This window comes from Vipera berus (genome assembly GCF_964194415.1).
Source record: "Vipera berus genome assembly, chromosome: W".
NCBI lineage: Eukaryota > Metazoa > Chordata > Lepidosauria > Squamata > Viperidae > Vipera > Vipera berus.
In genome coordinates, this window is record NC_138210.1 from 58,840,443 (window position 1) to 58,852,612 (window position 12,170).

Below are 12,170 nucleotides of genomic sequence, written 5' to 3' on the forward strand. Positions count from 1 at the left end.
GTCATAAAAGAGCCAAGGTTGCCTACTCCTGTCTTAGATGTTAAGAAAATGAAGAAAAAATATATAAATCAAGATCTGAGGTGGATATTTCTATGAATATTATATATTATTTAGAAATGCAAAAATCTAGACAAAAACTTTTGACTGAGGATGAAACAAAGTGATTATTAATCACTCTTTTCTTCTCATTAGTTGTTCTTTGTTGTTCAGATTTGGCCGAAACACAATGATATAACATTTGGGAAAAAAGATGCATCCCAGAAGCCCAGCACCCGAAGCAAAGATAGAAAAGATCTCCACAGCCACTGTGTATTTCCCTTTGGAACTCAGGTATGCTGGCACAAAGGACAACCAAACACTGCAAAAGACCAACATGCTGAAGGTGATGAACTTGGCTTCATTGAAAGTGTCAGGTAATTTCCTGGCAAGAAAAGCTGTGATGAAGCTGATAAGAGCCAGGAAAACCATGTAGCCAAGGACACAATAAAACATGGTCACAGAGCCTTCATTACATTGCAGGATAATTTCTTCAGTCACTGAGATCATATCAACATCTGGGAATGGAGGGTTCATTGATAGCCAAAGAGTACAAATGCCTGCTTGGAGCAGGGAGCAGGAAACAACAATAAAATTAGTTAATTTTTTCCCCACCCATTTTCTCATCTGGGATCCAGGTCTGGTAGCCATAAAAGCCAGAACCACTGTGATGGTTTTTGCCAAGATAGAAGAAACAGCCACTGAGAAGACCATGCCAAAGGTTGTTTGTCGGAGAAGACAGGTAAATCTTCCTGGTTGACCAATGAAGAGCAGTGCCGAAAGGAAGCAGAGGAAGAGGGATATGAGGAGAGTATAGGTCAGGTCCCGGTTGTTGGCTACCACAATGGGAGTGTTGTGGTGCCTCATAAATGCTCCAAGCACAAGTACAGTAGACAAAGAAAAAGAATGTGCAAGACAGGCTAAACTGATCCCTAATGGTTCTTTATAAGTCAAGAAACTAACAGTTTTGGGGATACAAAAATCATGTTTCTTATTTGGATAGAATGTTTTGTTGCATCTAGAACATTTGTTTCTGTCTGAAAAAAGAAGAAATGATGAGATGTTATTTTCACACAGCTTGTATATTTGTTCAGAATGACATCAATTATCATATAACAATCATAAAGTTAATTTATTATTATAAATGTATAATCATTAATTTTATAGTTTTATAAAATATTTTGTTTACCAAGATTCCTGCTAAATTTAATTGGTATATATATATATATATATATATATATATATATATATATATATATATATATATATATATATATATATATATATATATATATATATATATATATATATATATATATATATATATATATATATATATATATATATATATATATATATATATATATATATTACATTTATATCCCGCCCTTCTCCGAAGACTCAGGGCGGCTTACAAGCTTAGCATGACTGTCTTCATTTACTGGGGAGAAATAGGGAATCATTTTTCCTCAGTGTATTTCATAGTGGAGAGGGAAAGTGAGTCTAATGAGAGAGGAAGTCTTGGCCTCACAGGATAAACTAGGTAGGAACCACAACCAGATGAGCTATTTCCACTTTATTGTAAATCTACATTCGCAAAATCTTGCAAGTATGGAAGTAAAATTCTTTCCTGCTCCCTCAACTCCCTCACACTCTGAGAGACTAGGGACGGTCTCTTTCGAGCTTCTTGCCCTGCCTACTATTTGGCTCCAGGCTATGCTGTCTCTTACTTTACCATTTCCTTTGCAGTATCTCTTTGCCCAGTATGGCAAGATCTTTTTTTACATACCATTATAGGTAGCATGGTGGAATATCTAATAGACCTTGAAACAAGGAGGGAAGGAAATAGTCCATTATAGAAGAGATTCTGTGGTCCAAATAAGAAAAAGAGCTTAGAGTAACTTTGCTTTAATTTTTGTAGGTACAGTATATGCTGATATGGAGAATTATGTTGACAGGCTTTCAAGATTCTATTCCTTTAAGTAGTAGTGGTAAATATCATTCCGGAAGTTCAAGTGGTTTTCAATTGCCCTCTCACATTCTCAATTGACAGAATGTGAACAAGAGAGATTATCTTAAGTTTGTTCATTTATAGGAAGTATATGATAAAAGGTTGAAGAATTACACAAATTTGGAGTTGAGGGTTGGTTGCTAAATGTGATAATAGCATTGTATGATTGAAGTGATGTTTGTATGAGAATAAACAGAATGCTCAGCAAAACATTTAGCATAACTGAGGGAGTAAGATGTATGTGGCTGATATAATTTGGATGTTTAGTATGAATAAATATATGAACTGTTTGTAGCAATGTTAGAGGAATATTAGTTTAGGACCATAATTTTATTTACTTAAGGACAACTATAAATATTTTAAAAAGTGGTCATATTACAACAAATCACATTGGAAACAAAAATTATAGCTTACACAAAAAAGGCTGAAGCAATTAGCATTGCAAAGAAAACATCAGAAGATTTCTACAAGCTATGGTTATTGCTAAAATTTAAAAAGATTATTGGAAAGATGAAGTGCTTTAATTCTTATTTTAACTATAAACATTTTATTTTTATGTTTAAAATTAATATAAGAATTAAAGTCTATCTGCTGAAGCTTGATTATCAAGAAGAAAAATGAGAACCTCCTACTCAGAGAAGCAATTAGGAAATCTAAAAATTGGTGTTTTGAAGTCTGTTTTCCATTTGTTTTCTAGAGATCATTCTAGTAGTACATTTATTTAATAGATTTTTATCCTGCCTCTATTACTTCACAAGGATCTCAAGAAGGTAAACATACCTAATATTCCTTCCTCCTCCTATTTTCTCAACAACAATGACAACCCTGTGAGATGTTAAATCATTAGAGGAGTTAAGACAAGAAAACATAAGTTACTCTTGGTTTCAATATACCCAATTGAAAGCTAGGTGGAAGTCAGATCAAAAGGTTGGCATCACAATTACAGATCAAAATTTAGTAAAACAAATTAGAGATTCAAATTGTGTACATATAAAGAGGATATATAATGCTTTAATTAAATTGGATTCGGAAACGGAACTGGTTAAAGACTGTATGATAAAGTGGGCACAAAATATTCAGGAACCAATTTCGTTGGACACCTGGGAGATAATTTGGGTCAGAAATGTTAAATTTACTCAGGCTCAAAACTTAAGAGAAAATTTTTATAAAATGTTTTATAGATGGCATCTGGATCCCAAGAAGTTGTCCAACATGTATCCTAATTTACAGTCTAAATGTTGGAGATGCGGTAGTTTAGAAGCTACCTATTTTCACATGTGGTGGACTTGTAGAAATATAAAAGCTTTTTGGATCAAAATTTGGTGGAACATTCAAAAGATTTTTAAGAGAAAGATAAAGTTTTCTCCGCAATTGTTTTTATTGGGTATTGTTGTAGATTGTGATGTTAAAGAAACTAACTTGATGTTGAATATGATAACAGCAGCACGGTTACTGGTGGGACAATATTGGAAGAAGGATAGTTTGCCCACTATAGAAGAATGGGTGTTTAAAGTTTCGAATCTTGCAGAAATGTCTAAGATTTCTGCTTATTTGAAAGATCATTCACTGGAAAAATATATTTCAGTTTGGAGGAGATGGATAAATTATATCCAGAACAAATATGGGACTAAAAAGTTCCATTTAGCTTATGAGTAGATTTTAGTGGGATATTGTTATTGGTACTTTGTTTGTAGTTATGTTAAAGGGGAATTAAAGCACATTATGAATTTGGTTAATTGTATATTATGCATAATTTTTATTTAGAATATGATTATTGTAACTATAATCCTGTATTTAGCTCTGGGAAGTGGGGGGGGGAAGTGGGCGGGTTTGGGGTAGGAGGGATTTGGGGATATATTGTAAAATTTTGTTTTTGTAAAACTCTTTAATAAAAAAAAAGTAGTGGATCCAACCTCTATGCTTCTGTTGATGCTTCAAAATACACAAGCCTAACATATCTCTTCCTCTAATCCAGACATGTCAAACACAAGGCCCAGGGGCCAGATCCAGCCCGCAAAGTGGTTTCATGTGGCCCGCAAAGCCATCCTGGAAACAGTGAGGGAACGGCCCCCACTGCCTTGGCCCTGGCCCAGAGACCCTCCTTCTGCCGGAGACCCTCAGATCTGTCCCACTCCTGCCCAGGCTCCCATAGACACCCTTGATGCGAATGATGTAGAGCTGGCCACGCCCACCCAGTAGGCCACACGCACTCTAGCCATGCCCACCCAATAGGCCACGCCCACCCTGGCCATACCCACCCGGCCCCTTTAGGGCAACCGCAATGCTGATGCGTCCCTCAATGAAATTGAGTTTGACACCCCTGCTCTAATTGTATCGCTACCAGGAAGCTCAACATATAACATAGGTAAAGAGCTTACAAAAATATGTTTGTGGTAAACAAGAAAAAGTGACATAAACATTGTTCAACAATACATATATAGAGTAATTACAATGAAACTTCATAAATTATTGGATGATAGCCCTTAGTATGTAAATGAAGATCAGATAACTTAATTTCATCATCATTACTATCATCACTGAAAATTAAGGATCAAATTATGCTAGAATATTCCTGAGAGTAGAAATGATTCATCTCATGGTTTAGAAAACATCTTGTCCATATTCGAGATCCCACACTATGTTGAATTTAATGAAAATACATTAATAGATGCATATCTCTTACCATTCTCAGTTGAAACCCTCCCTTCTGGGCATGGGATGCAGTCATAGCAGCAAAATGGCTCTCCCTCCTTCACTTTTTTGCTGAAACCAGGATAACAGCTCTCACTGCAGACAGAGATAGGTATAACCTGGAAATTAAAGAAGAAAATTATACATATGGAAGCTTTTTAGTTTCTCATTTGAAATGATGACAGTATGTCATGGGCACCTTCCCAGTCTAGGGCTAGGAATAATAGTTTGGAAAAGATGTTTACATTGTAAAAGCATAAAGCTAGTATACAGCTCAGTTAAATATACTTCTTTTTAGATTAAACAAGTGCTATCATGAGTTCTTGAAAGAGAGAGAGAAAGAGAGAAAAAATAGGACTCCTAAGGATAAATGTGGCATGGACCCATAATGGGCTGGGAATGAGACAAATCTGATTACAAGGAAATAACACCCCACTTAGTTTCACCTAAAAACTGTTAGCATGTCATATTTATGCTACAGATAATCAGATATATTGTTGATTTCTATAAGTTGCTCATCTGTACATCACCTTATATAAGAATTTACTATTGTCCAACACGATGAATTTACGTATGACATTATTTGTTGTTGTTGTTGATGATAATAATAATAATAATAATAATAATAATAATAATAATAATAATAATAATAATAATAATAATAATAATAATAATTGCACAGTCAGCCAGATGTTCAGACTGGATTTGGCATTTTTGTCTACCTATCGAGTCCTTACCAAGGACCTTGGATAAGCAGATGTGGATGTTTGATGGTATTATAGAAGCAGTTCCTAGTAAGGCCACCTTTTGCAATTGACTAATGGTGAATTTGTCAATGCCAATAGTGTTCAAGTGGTGTTCCAGTTGTTTTGGGATTGCACCCAAGGCGCCTATGACTATTGGTACTACCCTTGCTTGCCTTTGCCACAGTCTTTCTATTTCTACTTGTAGCTCTTTGTATTTTATTATCTTCTCCAGTTCTTTCTCGTCTATTCTGCTGTCTACAGGCACTGCCACGTCCACTATCCAGACTTTTTTTACTTTCTTATCGACAATTGTTAAGTCCGGGGTGTTATGTTGCAGGTGCTTGTCTGTTTGAATTCTGAAGTCCCAGAGCAGTTTAATGTTATAATTTTCTATGACTTTCTCTATTTTATGATCCCACCAGTTCTTGCTTACAGGCAAATGATATTTCTTGCAGATCTTCCAATGCACCATTGTTGCTACTTTGTCATGCTACTGCTTGTAGTCAGTCTGTGCAATCTTCTTGCAGCAGCTTACCAGATGGTCCACTGTTTCTTCAGCTTCTTTGCATAGGCAGCACTTACTGTTGCTGTCTTCTCAATTTTGATTTTGTATGCATTTGTCCTTAAGGCTTGGTCTTGTGTAGCCAGAATTAGTCCCTCAGTCTCTTTCTTCAACTTTCCTGCTCTTAGCCATTGCCAGGTCTTGTTATTATCTGCTTTCCCAGCTATTTTTTTTAATGTACTGGCCATGCAGTGCTTTGTCTTCCCATGCCTCTATTCTGTTTTTCGTTTGGTCTTTCTTGTAGTCCAGTTTGGTCTCTCCAGTAGGTCAGTAAGCCTTCCTGATATACTAACTTCAGTGCATCTTCATCATTGTCCTTCAGATATTCTTCTAAAGCCATGTTTTCTTCTTCAACCATCTGATGTACTTGCAGCATTCCACACCCACCTATTTGCCTTGGGAGATAGAATCTGTCAATGTCACTGTGTGGATGAAGGGCATGATTCATTGTCATTATTTTTATGGTCTTCCTATCCCTTGCTTTTAGTTCTGCTTGAGTCCAGTCCACTATTCCAGCTGCGTATTTAATGACTGGAATTGCCCAGGTGTTGATTGCCTTGATGCACTGAGGAGTTGATCTTTTGTTCCTCTGCTATTGGGGTGGTTTCCTTTCTGCTCAGGTGGAAAGAGATTGTTTTTAACTAGATGCTGTTGGACTGCATCAGCTACCACACCAGTTAGCAATTAGAAAGTTGTTGGTAAGCAGGTAATTGGCCGGTAGTTGCCTGGTGCTGCCACTTTTGCTGTATCTTGCTGTATCCTGCTGTGACCAGGGGGGCTTTTGCCCAGGTTCGCCTGGTGCACCAGTTGCGGCCCTACTTGGACCGAGATGCCCTACGCACAGTCACTCATGCGCTCGTGACCTCTCGGATAGACTACTGCAACGCTCTCTACATGGGGCTGCCCTTGAATACCACTCGGAGGGTCCAGCTGGTGCAGAATGCGGCCGCGCAAGTTGTGATGGGGGTCTCCCGATACTCCCATGTAACACCTCTTCTCCGCGAGCTGCATTGGCTTCCAGTTGTCTTCCGGGTAAAATTCAAGGTGCTGGTGATGACCTATAAAGCCCTAAATGGCATGGGTCCGGATTATTTACGGGAGTACCTTTTGCTGGCGTTAACTTCCCATCGTCCTGTGCACTCCCACAGAGAGGGCCTCCTCAGGGTGCCGTCGGTCAGGGAATGTCGATTGGCGGCCCCCAGGGGGAGAGCATTCTCTGTGGGCATGCCTGCCCTCTGGAATCAGCTCCCTGTTGAGCTCTGGATGGCTCCCGACCTTCTCTCTTTCCGCCGTGACCTGAAGACTTGGCTATTTGAACTTGCCGGCCTGGACTGAGGGACTGGGATTTTAGATTTTAAATTTAAAATTTTATATTTTAGAATGTGTTTTATTGTTTAGGGCTACTTGGTTTAATTTATTTTAATTTTTGTATATTATGTGTTGTATATAGTGTTTTAATTGCCCTGTACTCCGCCCCGAGTCCTTCGGGAGAGGGGAGGTATATAAATCCAAATAATAAATAAATAATAAATAAATCTGATCTGACTGTTTTGGACAACTACAGATCTATCACCAACATTTCTTTTCTTTGAAAAGTTAGGGAGAAAGTGATGGTACTTCAACTTCAAAGGTCTCTAGAAGACCTTTAGGTTTAGGTGAGGATACAATAAAAGAACTATATCAACCTTGGAGAGACCAGGATCAGGGATTTCCTTACTCTCTCAGCTTTCATAAAAATACTAAGTGCCCAGAGACTTGAGATTCTTTCTGAGCTTCTCAAAGTCCATTCTGATAGCATTATAGATGTTTTCTGCAGATTATTTCTCCTAAACTGTATTAGCAGGAAATTTCCTTTGTCAGAGAACTAGATAAAAAGATATTATTAATTTCTTCTGTTCAATTGAAGTAAGTGGGGTTTTGTTTTTTGTTTCATTTTGAATATCTAAAATGCAAAGTTATAAAATAGCTATCCCATTTTTATATTCTTCTCACTTTTGAAGAAATTAAGCACTGATTTTGACTAAATAGTTTAAAGCCCCATCCCATTTATTCCTTTTTAAGAAGTAATTTCCTATTTATACTACAATATTTTATTATTTTATTTATTTTAATTCCATTTATATCCCGCCCTTCTCCGAAGACTCAGGGCGGCTTACAAGCTTAGCAGTAAATAAATAAATCATTTGCTGTTCCTAATTTAAGTAAAGTTTGCCAGCCTGGACTGAGGGACTGGGATTTTAGATTTTAAATTTTAAATTTTATATTTTAGAATGTGTTTTATTGTTTATGGCTACTTGGTTTAATTTTATTTTAATTTTTGTATATTATGTGTTGTTCATAGTGTTTTAATTGCCCTGTACACCGCCCTGAGTCCCTTGGGAGAGGGGTGGTATATAAATCCAAATAAATAAATAAATAAAAGAAATAAATAAATTATCAGGTAGATTTTCCCAGTTGTTAGCCACTTTTCAATTTCTCCTCCTTGTAGTATATTGTTGAACTGTTTGACAATGAGTGGGTATAGAACAGGTACATGTTTCAACCAAAAACCATGCAGTTCATCTTTACCTGGTACTGACCCATTGTTGAACTTCCTTGCTCTTTTCTCTACCATTTCTGCTATTGTTACTAATTCTTTCATTTCAACTTCTGTTTTATTTGCACCCACCTCTTTTAACCAAGTTGTATTTCTTTGGGTTATCCCATATCTGCATCCAGAACTGCACTGTTTCTTCCTTGTCAGGTACTGACTGATTCATTGCAGTTTCTCCATTGATGGATTGGTAGAAATGTTTCAGATTGGATTGAAATGGGAGATTCTGCCTATAATTTGCAATTTGAGCTTAGTGTTTGCTGATTTTCCTGACTATAGCTGTTATTTGCTGCTTTATTATTTCCAGTGCTTCTTTGCTCTTTCTTGTTTCTAAGTAGTATTTCTTGATTAGTATTCTTTGGTCTTCTTGTTCTTCAGCTTCTTTTCATTCATCTTTTCTAGCTTGCTTGTATCTGATCTTAACTTGCTGATCTTATTTTCTAGTTTAACCTTCCATTTTTGTGGTGTACTTTTTGGTTTTCTTTCTTCTTTGTTGACTTTGCATCCCAGGTATTTAGTTATGCAGTTATACAGCTGTGCTGTACATTAGTTGGTTTGTTTCTTGCAATGAATTGATACTTATACTTGATATTGCAGTATTTGCATCTTTTAATGCTTCTGCTAGCTGTTTCTTTGGAAAAAGCTTCAATGCAGGCAGCCTTATTCTGTTGGTTTTGTGCTGTTCTAGATACTCGGTTATTCTTTGTTTCAATTCTTTTATTTCTTTAGTTAGAGGGCTTTGTTCTTCCTGAGGAAGAGATGCCTGGTTTCCAAATGAAAATAATTGTATATCTCTGCTGGATTCCTTCACTGCCAACTCCCCCTGGTTACATTCTGAGTTACTTCTGGCAAGGCTTTGATTTCTTTGCCCTGGGTAAACCTGTTTCTGTGAATACTTTATTTCATATTATAAATTGATATTGATCCGCTAGTCTCTGTTCTGTTATTTCTGATTCTAGATGTTGTTCTTTCCAGAACTGGTGCATTCATTTCAGATATCCTCTTCTTGTTGGACTTGATCTGTAATAACAGATCATTATTTCTTTGTTTTCAATCACTGTGTATTTGCAACAGGTAAACACCTTTTCTTCCCGTAGTTGTGCAGCTGCTGGCCCTAGTTGCTCAGCCAACAGTTCTGAATCCTGTAGCCCATTTTTCACCAGATATCCAGGAACTACCATATCTAGCATGAATCTTGTTAACCTGAGTGACATCTGAGCTGGTATGGCTTTCTGAAATTTATGTCTTATCATATTTTTTTAGGGAGAGACATTCTTTGTCTGACTCCTCCGATGAGACCTGTTCAGTATAGTTGAACATCTGGCATAACTCTCATCTTCCTCAGAATACACAAGCCCCACAACCACATCAAAGTAGTACCTCACTGGGGTACTATTATTATTACTAATACTATTACTACTACTGCTACTATATTATTATTATTATTATTATTATTATTATTATTATTATTATTATTATTATAAAACTTTTATTCATAAAACATGAAACTCAGTCATCTGAACACTCAAATTGACTGGCACTAATGGTTGACACGGGTTGCTGCCAGCATCCTAGGTATCAACCAGGTATCTCCTTAAAATGTAAGATGTTCTGAGTAGCACAGTTTTTTGTAGCTTTGCTGTAGTTATTGCAGGAAGCTGCAATTTCTTGATGTGTTTTGCAAAGCTTTTGGACATAGTTCCCAGTACCCCGATGACAATGGGTATCACTGTTACACGTTTCATCCATAATCACACAGATTCGATGGCCAGGTCACAGTATTTCATATTTTCCCCCAGTTCTTTTTCTTCGACTCTGGCATCTCCTGGTACAGCGATATCAATCAACTGTACACTTCGGTTCTCTACAACTGTGATATCTGGCATATTGTGTTCCAAATGGCGATCTGTCTGTATTCAGAAGTCCCACAAGATCTTCACCCTCTCATTCTCGACAACTATTTCCACCCTATGTTCCCACGACTTTTCGGACACAGGCAAGTCATATTTTTTACACAATGTGTCGCGCCCCGCGGGCTCGACGCCCGCCGGCACCACGGGCGCAACACTCACCAGCACCTGCTCCCACGATCGATGCCAGCACTCCAGTCCTCGGCGGGGCCCAGGCCGCAGCAGAATCCTACCGGCTGCGGCAGCGACGGCGGCTTGCTGAAGACCGCGCACCTCCACACGTGCGCGCCGAGCCGGCTGGGACCTCAGGGATGCGCGCGCGCGCTGTGCGGCCCGACCCTGCCCTGCCGGCTACGGTGGCCTCGCAGGGTCCTGGGCCTGGCCTCGTCCTGCCGGCTACGGTGGCCTTGCAGGGCCATGGGCCCCGCCTCGTCCTGCCGGCTACGGTGGCCTTGCAGGGCCATGGGCCCAAGACAGCTGCAGGCCCGGCTCTCTCGACGTTGGCAGACAGGACACATCAGCCTGGGGCCCGGGAGCTGGTGAAACGGGGACGCGAAGCCGGGGGTTTGCTGGTCCTGCGAAGGAAGGGTGAGCAGCTGGGGGGAGCAGCGTTTAAAGCGTCGGGTAGGAAAGTGCCAGTGCCGGGGACGGGTGTGGGGGTGACGTCTGGCGGCGACGGGGAGGGCGTACGCGAGGGAACTCACCTGGGGGATGGAGGGGGCCGGGTGTCGGGACGCATCACAAAGGAAGGTGTTTGGGAGGAATGGGTGTTAAGTAAGGGATGGGCGGATGTGGGTGCGGTCGGGTGGGCCGTGGGCGTGTACATGCAACGTGTATTTAACAGCGTTGGATGCGGGTAGCAGCCAATGCTGGCTTTGTTCCTTTTGGAGTTTATTTGCTTTTGCTCAATAAATCGTTCCTGAAGAACTCAGCATTCGTCTCGGTTGCTTGTTTTTCTGCTCTCCAGACAAGGCTTGAGAGTAAGCCAGCGTTCTCCACCCTTTCATCTTGCCTTCCGAGCGACAAGTGGGTGAGTTGTCATGGCGGAGGGATTGCAGGGGGCCGCCCCAGTGGTTGACCCTGAGAAGGAGGCCGGGCCTGAGATGGGGGCCGGGGCTGGTGCAGCCTCCTCCAGGACGGTGGACGTGGGAGAGGTTGCGCTTCCGGCGGTCCGGCCTAGACAGCGGCTGTCGTTACTCGAGGACTACGCAGTGGAGCCGAGGGAGGCAGGAAGCCAAGGCCTTGGCAGAGGAAGGTGGCTGGGCCCTGCCCTGAGCCACAGAGGTTTTGAGGAGACCCACAAACCCCGGCTAAGGGGGCCCTCGTCGGTTTGGAGGGAGCGGTGCCTTATGGAGGACGATGGGGAGGAGTGGAGTTATTCAACCACCCCAGGCAACCGGACTATGGACATTTTGCGGACCAGGTTTGGGGAGGCTGGTGGCCAGGAGCCAGGCCAATGGTCCCCTGCCGGGGCCCCAGCAGGACGGGCTGGGCCGACCCATTCATCTCTTGACGTGCCACCCTACCAGAACCAAACTGGTCTTGGTGTGCCTCGTGAGGGTCCTGCTCCTGTAGGCCTTGGCCGAGGTGCTGCTGGGATGTGGTCAGGGACAGACGACAG

At 40.4% G+C, this 12,170-nt stretch overlaps 1 protein-coding gene across 1 annotated transcript; it reads right to left on the reverse strand.

Moving 5' to 3' along the window:
• Nucleotides 1-171: 171 nt before the first annotated feature.
• On the reverse strand, nucleotides 172-11,591 carry LOC308676322 (vomeronasal type-2 receptor 26-like; the record flags this gene model as incomplete). Its single annotated transcript, XM_081342135.1, has 3 exons — nucleotides 172-1,073; nucleotides 10,950-11,145; nucleotides 11,562-11,591. 3 exons carry the CDS (start codon nucleotides 11,589-11,591, stop codon nucleotides 172-174), a joined length of 1,128 nt encoding a protein of 375 aa, XP_081198261.1.
• Between the last annotated feature and the right edge of the window lie 579 nt (nucleotides 11,592-12,170).